General features: G+C 38.3%; 1 protein-coding gene across 2 annotated transcripts in view; it reads left to right on the forward strand.

The window, feature by feature from the left end:
• ticrr (TopBP1-interacting, checkpoint, and replication regulator) overlaps positions 1–18,976 on the forward strand; it is a 22,732-nt gene extending 3,756 nt beyond the window's left edge. The window contains exons 4-21 of one of the 2 annotated variants that reach the window (XM_024281100.2): positions 1,129–1,354; positions 2,748–2,883; positions 4,011–4,129; positions 4,301–4,504; positions 4,589–4,734; positions 4,952–5,052; positions 5,137–5,230; positions 6,045–6,127; positions 6,318–6,548; positions 8,543–8,630; positions 8,879–8,948; positions 9,723–9,854; positions 9,939–10,029; positions 10,121–10,179; positions 10,409–10,680; positions 11,576–13,493; positions 13,808–13,939; positions 18,417–18,976. In XM_024281100.2, coding sequence (XP_024136868.1) covers positions 1,129–1,354; positions 2,748–2,883; positions 4,011–4,129; positions 4,301–4,504; positions 4,589–4,734; positions 4,952–5,052; positions 5,137–5,230; positions 6,045–6,127; positions 6,318–6,548; positions 8,543–8,630; positions 8,879–8,948; positions 9,723–9,854; positions 9,939–10,029; positions 10,121–10,179; positions 10,409–10,680; positions 11,576–13,493; positions 13,808–13,939; positions 18,417–18,523 — 4,209 coding nt within the window. In that variant the 3' untranslated portion in view covers positions 18,524–18,976. The remainder of the gene's footprint in view (positions 1–1,128; positions 1,355–2,747; positions 2,884–4,010; positions 4,130–4,300; positions 4,505–4,588; positions 4,735–4,951; positions 5,053–5,136; positions 5,231–6,044; positions 6,128–6,317; positions 6,549–8,542; positions 8,631–8,878; positions 8,949–9,722; positions 9,855–9,938; positions 10,030–10,120; positions 10,180–10,408; positions 10,681–11,575; positions 13,494–13,807; positions 13,940–18,416) is intronic. The other variant, XM_024281101.2, reaches the window with a different exon arrangement.
• The last annotated feature ends 4,149 nt before the right edge of the window (positions 18,977–23,125 follow it).

Here is a 23,125-nt window from a genome sequence, read left to right on the forward strand (position 1 = left end):
TGATTTATATCGTTTTTAATATCGTTATCGCACAAAATGAAAAAAACGATATCGCAATATGAAAATTCCCATATCGCCCAGCCCTACAGCACATTCCATAGTATTTACAGAGAATTTAACATTTACTGTGAATATTGCATAACTGTTATTCATTAACCTGTTAGTTGTTTTTTTTCTGGCACTGAACTTATACAATTATGACTGTAAAAACATATATGGCCCAGAACACGTGTCAAAGTCAAGGCCCGGGGGCCAGATCCGGCCCTCCAGATCATCTTATTTTATTGTTATTAATGACCCGATGTTATCTTGTGCTTATTTCTAACTTGTATAATTTTGACAAAATCTGTTTTTATGGAGAATAAAATATTGAAAGTTATTTAAGGTTTAAGTTGATTTATTCTGGAATAATATTCCTGCATTTTTTAAAATTAATATTAATGTTAGAAAGTTACAGTTTTAAAAAATGTCATTATACTAGCTTTTTGGACTATTTTGATATTTACTATGAATTTTTAGGCTTTTTTGGAATTTAGCTGATATTTGAGCTACATGTTTGCTGTTTTGTCTAATTTAGGCTTTTTCCAGTTTTTTTAGGATGTTAATATTAGAATGAAGTTGGCTTAATCACTTATTACATTAATCTAGATTTTAATTAAAAAGTTACATGAACGAATGGCTTGATTCCATCAAACCGAAGTGTTCAGGTGATGTTTGTTCATAGCAGTTACTGACCTAACTGTGTGTGTAGTGGCTGAAAGGTCCGTTGGCTAAGTGCAGGTTTAGCATACAGGGAATCGGGGTTTGATTCCCAGGCTGTGTAATGGGTTTCATCCTAATGTTTTTTTCCTTGAGAGAAACGTTTCCAACGTTTCAAATGAAGTTCTACTGAATTAAAGCCCAGATGTTTGCATGAAAGTGAGATCATGATCAAAAACACAACCTTTAAAGTTCCAATAAAATGTTTGGTCCAGTAAGTTGCAACTGTATTCAACAAGCCCCCAACAAGCAACTGAAGAAACATCTTACCCAAACTCTCTGCCAAGCCACCTGTGTGGAGCAGTGCGAGCTACTTTGCTGTGGTGAAAGGTGAACAACAACTAATCCAGCCGTGTTTCTGTTTCCCAGCTTGCTGAGGTGAATGTCAGTGGACTGGAGTGTTCGGCTGTCCTGTCTCCACTGTCACACTCCACAGCTCTGCTCACTGTCCTTCAGCCTGAAATCCCTCAGCACCATCAGCTCCTGAAGACTCCTGCTGGAGCAGCTCAAACCTCCACGGAGCTGCCAGCTGTAGTGAGCAGTGTTCTGGGAGTCGTTTATGACATCATGAACAAGGAGGAAGAGACTGTCAATGGTAGGATATAGCTACACTGACATGCATGGAGCTGCACGAGCAAGTGAGAATTAATGTAGATTCTTACATAATAATCCTTCAAGATGCAGGTTTATTCTGGAGATTTTTGTCTTTATGCCTCAGTTTAGGGTTTGGCTAAAATATGATTGTACTTGGGTTACATCAGTGTTGACTAGGACTGCCACAAATGATCATTTTATTAGTCGACTAATCGTGCCAGCCTAGTGCTGACAGACTGTGGCTTTAGCTTTAAAACAAACAAATTGTGTTTGATGCACATACAATTTAGGATTTTTCTTTGCAGTGATACATTAATAAAGTTATGACAATAATTTGTGTTGACAAACACTCATTTTTAAGGATTCGACGATTTGTCGTGAATCGGTAAAAAGTGGTCCATCACACGTGAAGCACAACATGAATCGAGTGTGAAAGGATTTGTGATCATTTCAGTGTTATGTAGAATTGTTTATTTGTATTGAATCCTTTCTGTTAGTATGAAAACAGACAGTTTGATGTAAGAAAACATACTTGACCTTAAAATACCTTTAATTCATTGTGTTGAGAAAAAAAATCAAAATTGGGACTTTAAAACTGTGAATGGAATCATGGCTTGATTGAATTGTTACATCCCTACAGCCAACATATAATATATTTTTTGAAGAAAATCCTGTTTTTGAGTTTTTAACACGTCTGTGTGACATTTTTCTTCTGAAAAAGAACAATTACAAAAGATATCATTTTGTTTTTTCATTTCTGAGTATTTCTCCTTTTAAATCAATCAAAGTGTCTTGGACAGACTCTGTTTGAATGAATGATCTTCTTTCCATCAACAGCTCTGCTGCACATGCACTAAACCCTCATCTGATCCTAGTGTCTAGTTCAGGTTCTGTTCAGCTGATCTCCAAAAGCCACGCCCCCTCAGAGGAGATTTTTGAAACGGAGGCTTCAGATCAACATGAAAAATGTCTTTTTAGGACATTTAGGTTTTGGGATTTTGGCTAAAAACTTCCTAATCAGAATTAAAACACTACTAGAAGAGTTTTTTTTAAATTAAATCAATTGTCATAAGGGGACTTTAAAGATTTCAAAATTATTTGCATCAATATTATTTGCTAAAGCATCATATTATTCTTTGCCAAGATGTGTTACTTCTACATGAATATCAGCCTTACATGTTTATTGAAAAGGGTTAAGATCTCTGACTGTATTTGGTTTGGTTATCTTCAGCCTGAAATCGGCTCGTGTGTTTGTTAGAATCCAGATATTTACCAAGTCTTGATGTGACTTTTTTATTAGAAATGCATCAATTACTAATTTGTATTGAACTTTAGCAAACTGTTTATAATATTAGTGATAAACTGTCACTTGTCTGCATTTATTTACTACTCAGATAAAATGCAAGATCAGCCAGTCCCTGAGTGGGCTCAGCAAGAATTCAGCCACCCAGTGACGACGAGCTTGTTGGAGGCCTGGTTCCCTCACTCAGACATGTCTGGAGTCAGCTCTCATTTAATGGAGTCTTTCAGGTACAACAGCTGGGTTTGATTATTTTCTGTTTACTGTCGACGAGCTTTTGGTTGCACAGTCTGATAAAGAGCTCTTTCTCAATTTCAATGTACCACAAAGACAGGAACCTCTTATAACTAGAATAGTTGCATTACCTGAAATAATGCTAGCGTGAATGCTCTTTGCTGAAGATGGTGACGCAATTTACCTTAATCGCTGCAGGGATTTGCTGAAAATACAAAATCTATTTGCAAGGTGTTAAATTTGCTAAAAAACTGGAAGTTTCATTAAAGAACTATAAAAAAGTGCTGAATTTGACCTACATTTCTGATAAAATAGTAAAATGAACTAATCTCCAAATTATCCAAAAAAGCTAGCTTGTTGCTCAAATACTAGCTTGACTCCAAAAGAGCCTTAAATTCCTCAGTAAACTAAACTAGTCAAAAATGTTAGCATGTTGCTAAAATAGAAGCTAAACTCTAAATTAGCCTAAAAAAAACCAGTAGATAACAAGAATTACAAAAAAAACCATTAGCAAAATTTTGAAATCTGAAGACTTTCTCATTCATTTCCTATGGTCCATATTTTGTTCAATATTTCAAAAAATTATGGTTCATGAATACCAAAAATACATGCAGTAGTGTCCTGAATGAGCTGAACGTTTTAATGCCAAGATTGCTGTAATTGAGTTTTTATGTGCCAAAAAACATACAGAAAGCAGCAGGAGAATCACAATAGTGTGAATGTTTACTAAACATTCACATAATAACATGTGAACTCAGTTTGCAGAATGTGAGAGCCGTATCTGAAACTGGCATCACAACTGTTTAGATTTTAATGTCTTTGCATGGAGATTTTTGTAACATTCAGGTGCAGTAATTCATTACATCAACAGCAATTTGATGCAGTTGGCTTTGTATTTCACTTTTCACAACTCTGTTTCTGTTTCTTGTCTTTTTATTTACCAATAAGCTAAATAGCAGTTGATAGCTTTTCATACAGGTTAAAAACTCATAATAATTAACATTTATATCCAATTTTACTTCTACTTTTATCAGCTCATAGGAAGCTTCATCCTCTTGACTCTTTGAAATTCTTCCTATTTCTAAAGTAAGCTGGTAAGTTAATTGTATTCCTTTCATTCTAGGTTGCTGAGTGCCGTGCCAGAGCAGAGTGAAGAAGAAGAGCTTCAACAAGAGCTGATCGGTGGTCTTTCTGAACTGTATCAAGCATCTGTTGACCACGTAAATAAGAGAGGGAGGAAACGTGAGTCAACAGCTTCAGACAATTTTAGTAATTCAGTTTTTTTGTTTGCTTTATACTTCAGTGTTGATCAATGTCAAAGTCGTTTTTTTTTTGTGTTTTTAGGAATGATTTCTATTTGCCTCCAGCAGATTCTGTCTGACATGATTGAGAATTTCTGTTTTTGATCCACAGGTGGCGCCCACTGCACACCGGTGAAGCAGAGGATGAAGACGATGAGCCGTTCTTTGCAGATGCTGAATGTGGCTCGTCTGAATGTAAAAGCCCTGAAGAACCAGGCAGAGGAGGAGCAGACCACCACTGAGAGCAGAACCGCAGACAAACCGGGAAAGAGACGGATGAGCACTCGAGGAAGATCTGCAGGGCAGAGTTCTGTCAGTGAGTGCTGCAGTTCAAACTTCCGTTTGTTCACTTCACTACTGTAAAACAACCCAAACAAACATGCACTCTGATGTACTTCAGCTTTCACTAGTGAGGCCGAGCTGCTGACCCACCTGAAGGCCAGTTATGACCGGGGCGTGGCAGAGAAAGACTCGTCTGTGCTGGAAGTCCTTCAACAGCTGGTGACTGCTGTGAAAGCTTTTCTAGGGGCAAAGTCAAACTGTCAGGTGAGACTTGGCTGGAAAAGATTTATTTCATTCCAATTATTTAATCTTAATCTGTAATTGTGGAAAACATGTATGGTTAAGTTCAAGATACTTCTTGGATAATAAGTACATTGTTGGGTCTACTGAGGGTTTGAAGACTTTTCTGGTGCCTGAAGCATCAGAAGGTCAGTAAGTCGGTGTGGTGATTCTCTATCAATACATTTCTTTGTATTTTTAGGGACAGGTCTCCGTGTTTGTTCAGAAGCATCTCCTAAAAACAAGCAAATCAATCAGACAGCTTTATGGAGCCGGTGCTGACACTGACAGCAAAGTCAGAGAGTAAGTGTGTTTGATATTTTAAGAGACTTGATCTAAATCTGAATAAAGACATCAGTGTAGTGTGTAACAGACTGTCTGATCTAGGTGCCAACTTCAAGTGATGCTGAGGCTGGAGCTGTGCAGTCTTTTGGCTTCAGAGCCGTCTGACTCACTGGATGCTGATACGATGACGGAGGAGGTGGGGTAGTTTCAAAATCTAGTCTAAGATGTCTTTGACACCTTCTGAACAAGAGCTACAAGCATTCTGTGGATGATATGATGATTTTAAACTTGGGTTCTTCTACTTGGACCATATTAAAGATTAATTAGTGTCAGTTATAATTTTCAGAAACAATTCGATTCACCAGAGCCTGAATCAATTCCATTCAGATTTTTTTCGATCCTTCAATTCAGTTTTGAGTTTACAGATTTATACACATTTGTTTAGAAATACATGAATAATCTACTATATGATTTGAACATATTCATATTAATCTGATCCAGTTCACATACTGTAAATGTATCAGTGAAATAATGAGATTGTTAATATCATCCAGTGTTACATGGATTCTCTAAAGGAGAAGTTCTAACTAAAATGTTCAGATCATTAACATTGTAAACATTGTTCTGCTTCTCCTGGAGGGAGTTTCAGTTTGACCACTAGGTAGCGATCACGCAAGAGCATGATGAAGAAGAAAAAAAAGGTTTTAGACCAAAAATAGTTACTTTAAAAAATATTTCCTGTAACGAGTTTGTAAAATTCATGTCTGTGAGTTTATAAAGATGTTCTTTTAGTCAGCAATGGATGTTTAGGTCGACCGAGTGTTAGCATTAGCTGTCCCATGGAAAATTCCAGTAAATGTTAGCATCAAGCTAGCAGGCTTTAGCTTTATGTGCGAAATTGATCTTTATGATTTATAAATCGACTATTGATCTATTGAGCTTAAATCGATTAATCGATTTTATCAACCCAGCCCTATTAATAACTGTATTTGAACATTTTCTGATTTCAGGCTGCAGAGATGCTTAGGATTATCTCTCTTACTAAAGATCCAGTTTTCCTATCAAGATTTCTACTAGATGAAGTCATTCCTGGGTAAGCCTGTAGACATATGAGATGTTTTCTAATTGGCTGAGACGTTAAAAGTTGTTTTTGTGATTCTTAAAACCTTACAACAAAATTAAGTTCATTTATTATTACTGTTCAAACACAAGGAAAACAGATTTTAATAATTGAGAACCCTTTCAGAAAGAACTAAAAACTTTGTTTCTCTGCGTCTTCGTAGGTTTTTGAATTCAGTTCCCAGAGATCTTGCAAACATCTACCACAACTTGGGAACTCAGTTGCCTGAAGTTTTGGTGGCTGTTTTGCCGGCTGACTTCTTCAGCGATGAATCCATCAACAAGGACAGCATCTCTCCCTCCGTCTCCTCATCTGCCACGTCAGCCTCCAACTTGGTGTCTAACGGCAACGCCGGTCTGCAGGACCTGAGAAGTCGCACAGCAAATAGGAAAAGGTGAGGCTGGCTGTTAGCCTGGAAGACATGGTTATAGACAACCGATGGGATTGTGAAATATTTTAAAAAGTACAAATAAAATCCCCCACGCTAAAACATTAATGTTTTTTCTGTAAGCCAAAGTGGGTTTTAATGTTCTCTTAATGGTTTTAAAGGTGGCTGTTGCTGTGGTTCTGGTTCTCACTGGAGCGGCCAGAGTCCTGCTCTGTAGCCTAATAGCTGTAAAGTGGGTTTTGCTCTGCTCTGTGTTGGGCGGTCGGGCTGAGCTTTGGAATAAATACATCCTCATGATACCGTTTCTGCACAGCAATACAGAGCCAGACTGTTTCTTTCCACCTGGAGTTCTTGATTCCTTGTTCAGTTTGATAAACGGGTTATATTGGGGGGGAGCTGGGTCGGGGGGGAGGGTTCTAATTTAGTGTGAATATCCTGGGGGTTTTTTTTATGTCTTTGTTTCATTTTTTATGACCATTTGATTTGCTTTTATGTGAAGCGCTTTGTTAACAAATACATGAAGTTTGAAGTTTTTCTGTTTAGACATGCATTTTGACTGTATTCAGACTGGACCCGTTTGGTCCACTTAAAATGAATCAGAGTTCGTTTCCTCCCCATAATCCGTAACAAAGATTTAGTCTGAATACGCAGGGACCAGGAACCGCTCTCAGACCCGTCATTCGAGGTGGTCTCAGTTAGTTTCCAATCGGAATGAACTTCATTTTACTCTGAGATTCTTCAGTTTGATACATATAAAGAACCAAGAGCAGAATGGTGGCTGTAGCCGGTGTCACGTGATGTAAACAGTGTAGAAATAAAGTTACAGAAAAAATGTAAAGCAACAATCATCGTGTTAGCAAACAGGAAGAAACTGTCCAACTCCTTACTTGTTAGAACGTTTGTTTTAATGCCACTAAAAATGCTTTTTAAGTGGTTTTCTGTGTACATCTCTTTAGATCAGGAGTGTCAAACTCAATCGCACAAGGGGCTAAAATAAAAAAACACTCCTTAGGTCGCGGGCTGCACGGTAGTGCAGTGGTTAGCGCTCTTGCCTCACAGCGAGAAGGCCCCGGTTCGACTCCCGGCTGGGACCTTTCTGTGTGGAGTTTGCATGTTCTCCCCGTGCATGCGTGGGTTTTCACTGGGGACTCCGGCTTCCTCCCACCGTCCAAAAACATGCTTCATAGGTTCATTGGTGACTCTAAATTGCCCCTAGGTGTGAATGTGAGAGTGAATGTGTGTGATTGAGGCCCTGAGACAGACTGGAGACCTGTCCAGGGTGTACCCCGCCTTCGCCCTTCAGTAGCCGGGATAGGCTCCGGCACCCCCGCGACCCCGACAGGGATGAAGCGGTCAAGAAAATGGATGGATGGATGGATGGATGGATGGACTCCTTAGGTCGCGGGCCGAACAGGATAAACATTTATTGAACACTCTGACACTACATTTTTAAAACTTTAAAACTGTAACTTTTAAACATAACTATGAACTAGATATATCACCTGTGATAATGCTAGTGTGAATGCTGTAAGCTGAATTTGGCCACTGAAGATGCTAGTTATGATAGCTGAAGATGCTAAACCTGATAGCTGAAAACACTGAAACAGACAGCTGAAAACGCTAATGTTCACAACTGAAAACTCTGAAGCTGATAGCTGAAAAGGCTAAAGTTGATAGCCTGGTAAAATATTATAGTAAACAGTGAAAAATCCTGGCAAGCATTTGCAGACCGCAACGCATCCATCTTTCTCTTATGTTTTGACCCGCCCCCATAGCTGCTGGCCAATGACTGAAGAAATCTGTGGTCATGTGATTTTATTTAATAAGTTTGGTCTGAAACAGAAATCTTCGTTAAGGGCCAGTCTGAATACAGACCAAACGCAAAGTTCAGGACTCGATCCAGAACAAATTAGTGGACTCAGTCCTGACCAACGGACCTTTCCAGTCTGAATACACCCTTTGTGAAGACTAAAAAAGTTGAACATTTCTCTTCTCATTAGGAGCGGGATGTTGACTCGTCATCGCAGTACGACTGAATCATCACAGAGTTTTCGCCAAGTTGAGATTCCCAAGAAGGCTTTAAAAGCAGTAAGAAAACAAATTACTCACTTCAAAACTAAAATCAAATATGCTACAGTTGAATGATGATACATTAATTAAACAATACATATATTTATATTTCATAGAAAGTTGTGTAAAAATTGTAGAAAGATTTTGAATCATTCTGTTAAATTTAGGTTTTTCTAAGAACTTTATTTTAGAGCCCGCCCTGAATTTATCAGCTGACATGATAGTTATGTGACTACATAACAAGCTGATAACTGTACTTTTGTTAGCCCAAAACAGGCAGTGTTGCTTCAGACAAACCTGCAGTGGACCTCCAGCCTCAGAAACAAGAAGCAAAAGGTATGGGAGCATAAACATACACGAGGAACTGTGTTACTGACTGCTAAATGATACGACTGAGGATTTAAAGAGCAAAAACCTTTTACACTGAAGTATCAGATCCTCTGAGCTTTTGCAAAATTCACTTTCATTTGATGACATTTTGAAGGATATTTTTCTCAAAATTCAGAGAAAGTTGAATCTTTTTGTTTCAAAACAACAACAGATAAATGTATACACTTGCTAATAAGTATAGTCAGTCATTCAGGAGACTCTACTTCACAGAACAATAAACACCAGACAAAATTACTGATTATGTCAAACTTTTGAGTTATTTTATTCATGGTTTTAATTATGACTTTTTTCACGAAAAAAGCCATGTGTTAAACTGTAAAAAAAAAAAAACTGCAATTTGGTGCCCCCTTCAGCAGACGGCGCCCTAGGCGGTCGCCTAGGTCTCCCTCACCCAGGGCTGGCTCTGCATATTTTAGAGCGAGATAGACAGAACATGAATCTTATTTAAACCTACTTCCTCATACTGATTCAGCGATGACAACAAAAATACACCACAACAAAAATACACACAATATATTTATATAATCAATATCACTATCTGTCTGAAGCTTTATCAATCATCAGCAGTAAATATGAAGACATTCTGTTTCCCAACAAAGACATTTGTTGCCTTTCAGTGGGAACATTTCTGTCTCAAACTCTCACTCCTAAGTTTATTTGTTTTGAAGTAAAAACTAAAATAAAAATAAATAAAACAATATTTTGTAATACACTCCACAGAAGTGACCAAAGTTCGAAGAAATCTTTTCAACCAAGAAGTTGTTCCTCAGCCAAAAAAGTCCAAACTGTCCCGGAGCCAGTCTGTGTCTGCTGTGGAAGGACTGAAGCGCAAGCGGCCCGATGAGACTGAAGGTAGAGAGAAACCTTCGTGTAAAGAGCTGCAACATGGAGATCCTCTGAGCTTGTAGAGACTTCATGGAAAGTGTTTCATTTCAGAGAGACACAAACTTCTTACAAAGAAAGTTTGTGACACCCCCGTCCACAAGCAGGTGTCAAGTCGACTTCTTCATCGACAAAAAATAGGAAGGTTGGTTTGAAAACAGTTTGGTACAAGGAGGATTTTTAAATGTTTTAATCAGGTGATAAAATATTTTCCATCATTTTAAATCTTTTTATAGGAGATCTGACTTCTCTGAAGATTTTATCGTGGAAGAATCTCCTGTAAAACCAGCAGAAGGTATTTAATATTATTTATTTTGTTCACCGATCACAATGTATCCGTTGTACTTAATCTACATCGGTTTTAATATTTGTTTTACCCCCCAAAAAATCTGAATGATATCTGTTTTAGGGTTTTTTTCTGTCATTTTTCTTTCATTGGAACTTAATTTTTGCACATACAGAATCTCACTAGTTATTCATTCTAAAATCAAAGAATGTTTTTGTACTGTTTGTGATTTTGTCAGAGCTCAGAAGGAGTCCAAGGATCCAGAAGTTTTCCAGAAGACACTCCAACACCTTCTACTCGTGTTCTCAGTCTCGCTCTCGTAACCTGGACAGAGCTCTTTCATCGTCGCAGCTGTTTCTGACTGATGTCAAAGCCTGTGAGGTTAATGTGAAAACAGTCAAGTCTCCTCTGCGACTTCTCTTTGGAGCTGCTGAATCTCCGGGCCATGATCAGCCTGCAGGAACCAAAACCAGCAGAACTCGACTTCCCACAGACTCCAGTGTTTTTGAGGTAAAGCTTCATGAAGAACAAGTCTCAAAGTCAAGGCCCGGGGGCCGGATCTGGCCCTCCGGGTAATTTTATCTGGCCCTCCAGATCCTTTTATTTTATTGTTATTAATGGCCCGATGTTATCTTGGACTAATTTCTAACTTGTATAATTTTGTCTGGGTGACAGCTGCTTCTGCTGTGTTTCTGTGTCTCTGTGACTGAGTTTGAAGGCTGTCCCACATTAACCCAAGAGGGGTGGGGGGAATAGGGGACCTTCTTTTCTTATTGTCTCGACGAACATAAGAAAAACCTCTCAGTTCAGGAGACACGAGCAGGCTGCCCGTACTCCACGCTGCGGCTGTCTGTCTCCCGGCCACTGAAGTCTGGGAGGCTGGTTGCAGCCAGAGAACCGTCTCGCTGCGACAGGACAAAAACGCTCGTATTGGATCAGTATTAGTACTGATCACACTGGAAACGTCATGTGTCTGTCACAAGTTCTGAGTCTGGATGTAAGTCTGCTGATGACACTGCGAGTCCACCTGCAACACCTGACGGTCTACTACCAACCTGAAGGTGCTATGACCAGGTGGAGCTGCTCGTGTCTGTTTGAATGATGAACTTATGGGTAAAATCAGCTCTTTGTACTCACTCAGTGTTAAAGTTGATGCCACATTGAAAATTTTTTTTTTAGTTTTGGCCTGAATAAGTAAGACACACTGTAGGCAGGGAGACCTTTATGTGGAAAACATGAAATTAGGCTTGTCTATCCCCCTAATACAGTCCTATCTCAAAAATCTGTGAAGTGAAACAAACAGTTTTCACAATATCTCTAACTTGATGTGAGTCGTTTGTATTAATTTGAGCTCAAAGTGTTCAGTTTAGTTGCTAACACATTTTGTTGTTTATTCTTCTTTTAGAGTCCAAACAAAACTCCTACCAAGTCACCGAGATGTGGAGCTGCTGTTATTGATGGTTATGTTCTCGGTACTCCTTGTACTCCAAAAACACCCGAAAGTAAACCTTCAACCAGGACACAAACATCCTCAGGCGCAGAGTCTCCAGCTGAAGGCAGCTCTGGACTGGCTATGACTTTGAGGAGCAGTCCTTTCAGATCTCCAGCTAAAACACCTCTAGATCTAGAGATGCTCTCCAAGCAGAGCCCCATGAAAAGCCCTTTGAAAGGGATCCTCAAGACTCCAGTCAAAACGAACACAGACCACCCCTCTGGAATGGGTCTGCGCAGCCATCAGGCTTTCAGGACTCCTAAGAAAAGCGTCACCTGGTCTCCTTCTCCTCAAAAACTGAAAAAAGTTGAAAATGTTTCGTCCTTTAAAGTCCCAGAGTCGCCTAAAACTGCATCTCACAGTTGTTCAGGGATTCTGAAAACACCCAGCAAGCTCAGCAGTCCTGTCCTGAGCCTAACAAGAGCCATTTTCACAACACCAACCAAAATCTGTCAGGTTAAACTAGTGAGGATGCCTGACCGTGCTGTCCTGACCCCAGAGAAAACTTCAACACTATCTACAAAACTTGACAGGACCAAAACACCCGAGAAAGACGAGCATTTTAGTCCTCCAGAAATGTCAAAGACGGCCAGTCCTGGACAGCAGAGGATGACTAGATCAGGTCAAACTCTTTCTCCATCACAAAAGGATTCTGCTTCGTCTGAGGGTTCACCTTCTTCACTCACATGTACCTCAAAGGGGTTGAAGAAAATAGAATGTAAAAGAAAACCGACGCACAGTTCAAAGCTACAACCTGTTGAGAACTTGGTTTTGGAGAACATCAACTTGAGTTCACAAGAAGAGACCTCTTATTCGTCTAGTTTCCACACAGACTCGCAGGAAGACGGTTCTTCTCAAGGGAACTCTGCAACAACTGACAGTGATAGTCTGGATATTGTTGATGCTGCAGTTGTAAAGTCTCAATTCAGCGGAGGGCTCAAGATGAACATTAGCTTTTCGAGAAAGTCTTCTGCGTCTGGAGGAAAACTAGAATCCCCCAAACATGTTGGAACAGCCAGCAGAGGCTATGGCTTCAGACAGACTCCAGACCGCCAGCAGAGAGAGGCCGCTGCTCGTTTAGGCTACAGCAATGAGTTCCCTCGATTCTCAACCCCTAGAGGTTCCAAAAGACTCGCTCAGCCAAAGGAGAGTCCTCTAACCTATCAAGTAGAGCTGGAAATGCAAACATCAGGCCTTCCCAAACTCAAAATCAAGCGCACAGACTTTCCCTCAGATAGAAGTCCACCTGTAGGAGCTTCAAAACCTTACTTTGAGAGCCCCCTGGCTCTGTTACCCAAACACAAAGATGCTGGTTGTGTCTCGCCGTCGCTCTGCGCTCACGCCACACCAGCCAAGAGCACGCCTCTAAAGGGCGTTGGCGTGCAGACGTTCATCTGCCAGTCTTACACCCCAACCCGCCTCCCCGCTGCAGCAGCGTCCCCAAAAGCCGTGGCAGACGTCATTCCCCTCACTCCTTCCCCCCAGTGTGTGGGGAGAGTCCCTCCCGACAATCTGAACAGCTGGCCGCGCAGAAAGAGACCCAACATCGAAACCAAAGAGCGGCAGCTGAAGGCCGACCCTCAGCTGGACGAGCTGCTGGAAGAGGCGGAGCTTGGCGTTGGCAGATTGCAGGACATGGAGGACACTGATGAACCTCCTGACAGTAATGCAGAGGAAACGGCATTCAACTCCAAACCAATGGTTCCCTGTGGAGCTGCTCTGTCACCAAAGGAGGATTTGTACTGGACAGAAAAACTGACAGAGCAGAACAACCCTCAGGGGACGGACTCTGACGTTTTCTGGTTCCACGAAAATGGAGATTTCACACCAAGTAAGTTAAGCACTTATTATTACTAAATGATGTTATTGAACTAAAAGAATTCAGTCATGTAATTAAAGCAGTCCCACCAGCGACTCGGAGGTAAATTTCTAAAGAACTGCTGCTGCTCTGCAGAAACTATATCTAACAGTTTAACATTTTGCCTAAAAGCTGCATAATAAAAAAGAGTGTTTTAGAAGAGCTTAAAAGATGATCAAAGGTTGGGTAATCATTTATTTTTGGGTAAATTGAAAAATCAAAGTTAGGATGTGTTTCCTAATCATGATCCAGCTTTGTGATCCTCTTGCCTGTTTTCTGTATTTCAGCTGTAGAGACTCCTCCCAGTTCAAAGAAGATCAAGCCGGTGACAGCCAGCGGCATTTTGGCCCTCACTCAGTCCCCGCTGTTGTTCAAGAGCAGAGCAGCCTCCACTCATCTGAGGAGATCCAACTCTAAACGTAAGTAGGGATGTTACGATTCAGTCGAATCACAGCTTTAAAGTCACGATTTAGATTTTTTCTGATATATTTTTTGCTTTTCATACACAATAAATTAAACGTATTTTAAGGGCAAGTATGTTCTCTTTTTGCCCCTCACATCAAACTCTCTGTTTTCCTACAAATACAAATAAATAATTATACATAATACTGAAATGATCCATGTGTGACTGGCCGCTCAGCACAACCCCCCCACCCAGCCAGGAGAATCTGGCAACACAGAAAGAATATAGTGCCCGGAAATTAATAGCCGGAAGTCCCTCCCCCTGCTGGAGCCGGGCGCAAAATAAGTGATCGTTTTAAGCTTTCAACCTTTTTTCCTGTTTCTTCTCTTTGATCGACCCTTTTTGCTGTTTTTTTTCTCTGTGGCGCTCTCTGTCACAGGGAAAAATACTGCATTTCATCTGCCTTTTCTCTGAGGTAAACAGGTGTAGTTATACAAACTTTAACACTTGCTAACCCTTTAATACTGCCGAAATTTCCGGTGACAGCAAAATAAAATATTCTGATATAACATAACATTTGATCGCAGCTTCAGAGCTAGCATTCAATTGACCCTTTAACACCGGAACTCCAGTGTTTATGTTCTTTGATTTGCTGTAACTTTTTAACCGTTAACAGGGTCGATGTAATCAAGCTGCTTTTCTCCTTCAGAATCTACTGGAATTATCGTGTTAGTTCTTAAAATATGGTTTTTGAAAGGGTTTCCTAAAGTTTAGGAAATTTTCGCTTATGCATCCGGCTAAAGTGACAAAATTCTGCTTCCAGCAAATGATTGATTCTGGCGCCATCTTGCGTGCAACAAGAGCCCCTCCACGCCAATTTCGGCACAAGTGACCGTTCACGTGAAGCTAGCAGAGAAAAGAGAGTTAAGAAGGGAAGGAGTCGGAAGGGAAACAGTAGTGAAGCTGCGTCGTCACCATGACTGTTGTCACGGTAGATCGGTCAAAGTTGGATGAAAATGAAACGTTGCAGGATGAGGAACAAATCTCAGGTTTGCTTGAATTTGCGTTAATAGTGACGATTGCAAATCCTGGAGGGACTGACTTATGTGACACTTTGTCTGAAGATGCTGTATTTCCCAGGAGGGAGGCTGAGATGAAGATCATGCAGCCAGTGTGCTACACACACACTAACAGAGAGCCTGCATGGAGAAATGTCATCAGCTCTGCATTTCTACATTTAGGCACAGGCCGAGGCAAACACATTTTTTGATTTTCTGCTCCGATGAGGAAAAAAAAAAAGTGCGACCGACAATAAGATTTAGGCTCTTACATTAGCTACCTACGAGCTAGCAAAACAATGCAGCAACGTGCATCTTGACCCCACATTTTATGTGTTTCCAACATGAATTACCATCAGTTTTTGTCCAGGTTGAACGTGAATATGTGTGATTAACATCCGCTATGTTTAAAAACACGAAACATTAATAAAAACATACATCGAAGAACCAAACTAGCATGCTACTCCCGAGTTGCTAGCACCCACTTTAGCACACAGTTCACGGTTCCCAGCCTGATTTCTCTCTATTAAAATGTGATTCCTGTCCTGTGATGATTCCTCTCCATCGGATTATTTTGTTGTCAAGGTTTTTGAGGTCGATTGTAAAACACTGCGTCTCCTTTTGTTACTTTTTCAGACCTCCGTCATTCATTACTCGAGAAGACTCGATCCATAATGACGGCGCATGTCTGTCACGCCGTTTGTCACGTGACTTCCAATCCAGTAATATATGTCATTGATTACCAGATAAAACACCGGGGAGAGGGAGGAGGAGGAGCAGCTCGGATTTAAAGTCACAGCAGTCAACAAGCTTTTGTAGAAGATCGTGATAAAGCGATCTCTCAAAAATGACAGATCGTCAGCTTTGGAGATCGTAAGATGGTTTTATATCGTCATATCACCCACCCCTATAAGAAAGTATACAAAATACTTCTTTAAGACCCGTCTTAAAACAAATATGTAATCATGCTGCATTTCTTGTCTTCAGCTGCTTTGCTTTTCAATGGTTGTCTTTTTCAAAAACCATGTTCTGTGATACCCTGATTAGGGCTGTGGATCGTTGCTTAGGTGGCGATCCGATTCGATTCACGAGTTGAACCACGATTCTTACTTTTTAATATAATGTTTATTGCTATGTGTATGTCTATTTACTAGATGGATGAAAATTGAAATTATTTGTATTTAATCATCATTTATAACTTTATTTAGAACAGGAGATCAGAATCAACAAAACTGAAAAAAACCCACAAAGATTCAGATAAAAATAAATGTTGTCATTTTAAACTTTTTTTGTCAATCTTTTGGTTCAGCAGTAAAACAACATAAAAGGATAAAAATCACTTTTGTTTTGGGTCATTTAACAACAAAACCTAAAAAATGTTCTCCACAGTTTTCTATCCTCAAAGTTCTTCAATATTTTACGTTCTAAGCACCACATATTGCTGCAGAGCTCCTATGAAAAGTCTTCTTTTTCGCAGCAGAATCAGCTGATTCACGTTGATTACATCCACCTTTCAGCAGCGCGAGGCTGTTTCTTCAGAATAAGATGGAGTTTCGTTAACTGTGTCAGATGTTGAAGAGTTATCATAACCAAAAGAATGTAAACACTGGCGCTAAAGCTCCGATGTTAAATCTAATTCATGTTTTTAGAAGTTATGTCTGTGAACGGAACTTCAGTCTCAGTTTCTGAACAGAAAAAAGTTCTCGCTAGTTTTACTTTGAAAACCGGAAGCTTCACCATCACGAAGATGTTTACTTCCGTTGGAAGTACCGCGGCTCTTTGTTTTAGTTCCTAAACTTAAAATCCTACATTAATCTGCATTTCAGAGCTAAAATACATCCTCCCCAGATCATATTTTGATCATATTTTGATACAATTTACTACATTTATAAAGATTGTGAATCAGCGATCTTGGACGTTGCGAATATCCGTACTCGAAATTTCGGGAGCAAATTGCGACTACCCGAGCACCTGGATACTCGTTACAGCCCTACCTCTGATGCTACATGCATAATGAGCATGTAATGCATTCAAAAACACGCTTGAACGCGGGTTCTTGAACATATATTTAGCATACAGTGTTCACACTGGACTGTCGTTACTTTATACGAACACAGTTGGAAGAGGTTTGGTCTGAAATGTCAAAGTGGTGTTGATCTCCTAAATCTTTGCTCCAGGGTTTTTCATTCACAGCTCTATTCCAATATATGAAAGACTTGGTGTCATAGAATCCCACCTGGACCAAAACCACAACTATTCATTTTTCCTTCATGATCAATTTGACACTTCTGGACCAAATCAAAGTTCCTGATGGGTCAAAGTTCAATTGGTTTAACTTTCAACTGACTTAAAAACTAGCGTTTCAACACGTGAACGTGAGAGTTCTGAACACAAAACCAGAAACATGCATTTATGTGTGTTTACGTAGACTTCACTGTGGGAGGGGTCGCTTGAACTTGTTTAGCCATGGCTGGTGTGAACGTAGCATAAAGTCTGTTTAGGCTGGTAAGAAAAAAATATTTGCTCAGATATTGGAGATTAAGTATTTGTAACTGTTGGTTTCAGACACGCAAGCTGTTATGTCTCTTTTTTTTCAAAGGTCTTTAGTTTGTGCTGGATGGTAAACCACATGGTCTATCTTTTAAAACCAGGGGTGTCAAACTCAATCACACCAGGGGCCAAAATCCAAAACATGCCTTAGGTCGAACAGGATAAACATTTATGGAACACTCTAAAACTACATTTTTAAAACTTTAAAAATAACTTTTTAACATAATTATGAACTAGATATATAGCATTACCTGTGATAATGCTAGTGTGAATGCTGTAAGCTGAATTTGGCTACCGAAGATCCTGAAATTGATAGCTGAAAACTCTGAAGCTAATATGAAGCTATTAGCCAGCTAAAATATTAGCTAAATGCCAAATTAGCATAAAAAGCTAAAAATGTTAGGTTAGCCAAAACAGCTAGGATTAACCCTAAATTAACCATAAAAATCTTAGTAAATGCCAAAATAGTCCAAAAAGCTAGCAGAATGACAATTTTTAAAATGTTAAAACTGTAACTTTTAACATAATTAATAATAATAATAAAAAGGCAGGAATATAATTCCAGAATAAATTAACTTAAACCTTAAACAACTTTTAATATTTTACTCTACATCAAATTATACTTTATCAAAATTATTCAAGTTAGAAATGAGTGCAAGATAACATCGGGTCATTAATAACAATGAAATAAAATGATGCAGGTGGTCTGATCCGGCCCCCGGGTCTAGACTTATACAGACACTGATACGTGTTTTAAAGGGTTACAGAATAAGTGAATGTCTAACAAAAATCCTTCTTAAGTAAGTGTGGAGTTTTCCTCTTCTGTGTACTCTGGGACCAGCTCGTGTTAAACAGTCTCTTAGCATCGTGTCCATTGTTTTCCAGAAGAAGAGGACGCTGAAGCTGATGGAGTGGACTTCTCTGGCTCCAGTCCGCCAGTCAGACACTCAAGAGCAGGAAAGACCTACAGTAGAAAGAGACTCATTCATTGAGCCTCCCAAACAAGAAAAAACATCAAACAAGGAAGAGGCAGAGCGAATAGACACGAGTCCATTCTTCATCGTACTGTGAAGTTTGGAGCCGTTTGACGGGATTTCTGAAAGAGGTTCTACCAGCATCACTTCAGAGGGTTTTGGAATCTTGTTCTCAATCTGCTTTACTAACATTTTCTGTTCTGACAGTGATTTTTTTCTTTTAGTTTCCACATAATTGGATTATTTGTTTTTAAAGTTTGTTCCCAAACAACCTTTCTTATTTCATATTTAATTATTTCATTTATTTATTTCAGTTGTCTCTTATGAATTTTAAAATAATGGTTTAAATCGTTCTAAGCTTTTTCTGTTGTTTCTTTCAAAAAGTATAAAATCAATCAAATGTTGTAAATGTGTATTTTTATGGTTCTAAAGATGTTATTCAATATTATGTAAATAAACATTCATTTCTTACATGTTTGTATTTTATTTGTCATTGAATGTTAAAGTTGATCAAAGTGATCACTGACTGAGCAAATATTTGTGATCATTAAAATCATTAAATATTCCTGACAAGTATTCTATAAAATGCTTCTCTAAGTTTGATGCTTATTTTTTACTATTGGATACTTGTTAATCCAGGATGGTTTGGAGAAATGCTATTTAAAAAGGATCTTCTAGATTTACTTAAATACATTTATGTCATTTAGTTTCTTATCCAAGAACATTTCTCAATTTTTAAAACAAAATGTCTTAAACAAAAAAAGATCATGTCCACATGACCCTTGTTTGGTTTTTCCAAAATCTCCCAAATTGGCCAGAGAACTATGTAGTTTTGTTATTGAACACTTGGAAGGAACAGCAGAACTCAGAGAAGCCTGAAACGGTGGAAATCTAAATGATCTCTTTTCATCCAATGATTTTCTGGTAAATTTGCTGAGATTCTGAGAGTCCTTTTATTAGCAAAGCAGACTTTTTTTTGCATTTTTATTTTATTTCTCATTAAAAACGTTTAATTGTGGAAAGAACAAGGTCAGAAAATATGTTCTATGAATTCATGTGACAAGAAAGGCCTTGATAGGTGTCTAAAATTAAGTTTACCTAGAAAAGTTTCACTACCTGTGATAATTAGTGTGAATGCTTTTTGCTGAAAGTAGTCGCTGAAGATGGTGACGGAATTTTCTTTAATCGCTGAAGGGATTTGCTGAAAATGCAAAAAACATTTGCAACATGTTAAATTTGCAAAAAGACTGGACATTTCATTAAAAGAACAATGAAAGAGTTGAGTTGACCTAAATGTCTGAAAAATTCTACTGTAAAATTTCTTAAAAACCTCTAAAACATGCCAATTTTGCAAAAATATTTTGTTTCTTAAATATGCGCTAAAATCCAAGTTTGCCTAAAAACCTTAATAGATTTCAAATTTTGCTTAAATACTAGCTAAATTAATCAAAAATCCTAGCCTGTTGCTAAAATGTTAGCTAAACTTCAAATTATCTTAAAAAAATCTAGCTCGTTGCTTAAATACAGGCTAAATTTGTCAAAAATATTAGCCTGTTGCTAAAATGTTGGCTATACACCAAATTAGCATAAAAAACCTGAGTAGATGCCAAATTAGAACAAAAGCTAGCTTGTTGCTTAAATACTAGCTAAACTCCAAAATAGCCTAAAATTCCTCAATAAACTAAATTAATGAAAAACATTAGCCTGTTGCTAAAATAGAAACCAAACTCTAAATTAGCCTCTAAAACCTCATCAAATAACAAATTAGCCAAAAATGTTAGCATGTTCCTAAAATATTAGCTTTGCTCCAATTTTTGCAGTTACTATAAAAGATGAAAACATTAAAGGCTTGATGCTAATCTATTTAAAAATATTTAAATTTGAAGACATTCATTTTATTTCCTATGGGGCATATTCTCCTCAATAGTTCAAGAACCATGAAGTTTATGAATACCAAAAGTACAAGCAGTAATGTTCTGAACAAGCTGAATGTTGTGATACCATGATTGCTTACTTTGTAGTACTTGTTTAAGGTGATTAACCAGATCTCATGTTAAAAAACTTTAACTTAAAATATCATGAGTTAAATAAGGATTTTTAAAAAATGTTTCGTTTACAGACGATGCATGCCCCAAGAAAATATCAGCAGTTACCTTGACTTGTTTTACCTGCAAGAGGTTCTCTTTAAAAGGTGAAAACTGCTGAATTGTGTCATAAGCTTATGTAATTCATCAAAAAGTAAACAATTGTAAGACATGTATAACATACATTTTAATTTTCGAAAACCCATTTCAACTGCATTATATGTGGAATGTTGGTATTTAAATGTAGAATTTAAAGGTTGTTTAAGGTTTTTTATAACTTTTAAACTCGATTGAGTTTAACCAGAGTGACACCAGAATAGAGTGCTGCCTCTCCTCAAAACAACCGCATGTGTTGTTGTTAATATCTATGTAATCATTGGGTTGTTCTGTAAAACTCACTGATATTGAAGTGTTGCTTCACTCGGTTACCAGTAGTTTCATTCAAAGCAAAAGAGTGAACCTTTATACAACAGCCTCTTTAATCAAATTCTACTATGAACCTGAAATAGTTGACTGAACTCTTAGTTTACAATGTAAACACAGATCTTATAATATTGTAGTAAAAGTGATATTCTGATTTTTGTGAAATTATTTTTTATTTCCCGATTTTTTTTTTTAAACCAAGAAAACTGGTGACGCAAAAATGTTGAAAATTTGTTTTTTAAGACCGATCAAACGTGGAGCGTCACAACGAGGAAGTTTCCTACTGAGGTGAAGTTAATTGGATATTGGGCACACATTCGCTCTGTTCATGGTTAGGGTCCGCCAACAAGTAAAAGTCTGAATTCAGTAGCTTTTAAATTATTGGACCTAATCGGTCCAAATCACTAGAATAATAAACTCAACTAAGAACTATCGAAATCAGCAACTTCAATTCACTTTTGATGCTTTTTCTATTTTTAGTGAAGTTTTTACTGTAAATTTTCATGTTTCTTTTCAATAGCTTTTAAGTTGTTATACCTAATTGGCCAAAGTCACTAGAACAGAGGTGTGAAACATACGGCCCACGGGTCGGATATACGTTAATAAGAAAAGAAAAATAAGAATTTAAAAAAAGAGAAAGCAGGTTTCTAGCCCATTCCTGTGCCGAGTTACGGTTCTTTAAAGAAAAGACCGCAATACGCATTTCTACCACTGGGGGAGCAAAGGAAACTCAAGAGATCAAGAAATAAACACGATGAAGCCCAAACCATGCCGAGACTTGGGAGAGAAAGGGAGGTTAACGCCAAAATGTTTACAAGTTTAACCTTCTGGGACCTAGGGCCTAAAGTTTACCTCTATATTTTCAATTTAACATGCTTATTTGGTATCATTTTTCAATGAAAATACAGAAAAAAAAAAATTCCTGGCAATATTCACAGATTTCTTATTTGAGCCACATTTGATCAGTTTGTGTTGGTAGAGGAACATCCCAGACCTTACAGCTCCATGACAAGACCTTTCGTATCCAGTCATACAGACAGTAATAGTACTACAGATTGTGTTTAGCTCCGCCCCCATCGCAGGTGAGATGACCTGCATTGCAAAGTTTTTCTTCCGCCTTGCTTAGTAAAATCAAAGACTTCTTTTGTCCAAAAACTACAAATAAAGGCTACATTTGGCCTTTTAAAAAACTAAAATATCAGTAACGGAAAATAAAAAAAGTTATCCTTCATTTTAGACGGCGTTTTACCACGTTGATCTCACAGCTGCACAGCAGGACGTCTGAGGACGTCTGTCGCTTCCAGAGGGTTCATTTAGTTTAATTAATAAGTGATTAACACATTTATATTTTAGACACGGTATTTATTTGCTTTAATGTCAGATGTAAAACATTCAGTCTGTATAAAATTGAATAAACTTCTTTTTTCTAAACTTCAATCCATTCCATTTGAAATGCATTGGACTCTGTGAATGAAAGAGTAATAATAAGTGATTAGACTATTAGGTTGTTTGAGGCATTTTTTCCAACGACAAAAACAAAACTACAGATAACGATTTGACCAAAGGTTCTTTTGCTATTCTGTCACTGGTCCGGCCCACTTGAGATCAGACGGGTTGAATGTGACCCCTGAACCAAAATGAGTTTGACACCCCTGGTCAACAATAATAACATTAACTAAGATCTATCGGGGTCAGCAATTTAGATTCACTTTTGATGTAATTTCTATTTTTAGTCAATTTTTTACAGTAAAAAGCATTTTGAGAAGTGTAACTTCATGTAATTATTTGTACTTTAATGATCTGTTTGAAGGTAAATCAGTTCTTAGCATTTGATTCAGTGATGCTGCTGGAACTCGTCAGAAGCTGTAAGTTGCCACGGTGCAGCACTTTGGTAACCATCTCATGACCTTAAGCCAGGATCCAGGTCAGGTTTTATCCTATTGTGTTTAGAAGTTGAAGAACTTCCGTTCCAAGAGGAAACCCATGGAGAAACTTTTAGAACATAAGAAATCCACACAGAGAGGATATTAGGCAAGGCAAGTTTATTTGTAGCACATTTCATGTACAGAGACAATTCAAAGTGCTTTACATAAAACATTAAAAGAAACAATCA

The sequence above is a fragment of the Oryzias melastigma genome, linkage group LG6, assembly GCF_002922805.2.
Source record: "Oryzias melastigma strain HK-1 linkage group LG6, ASM292280v2, whole genome shotgun sequence".
In the NCBI taxonomy this organism is placed as follows: domain Eukaryota; kingdom Metazoa; phylum Chordata; class Actinopteri; order Beloniformes; family Adrianichthyidae; genus Oryzias; species Oryzias melastigma.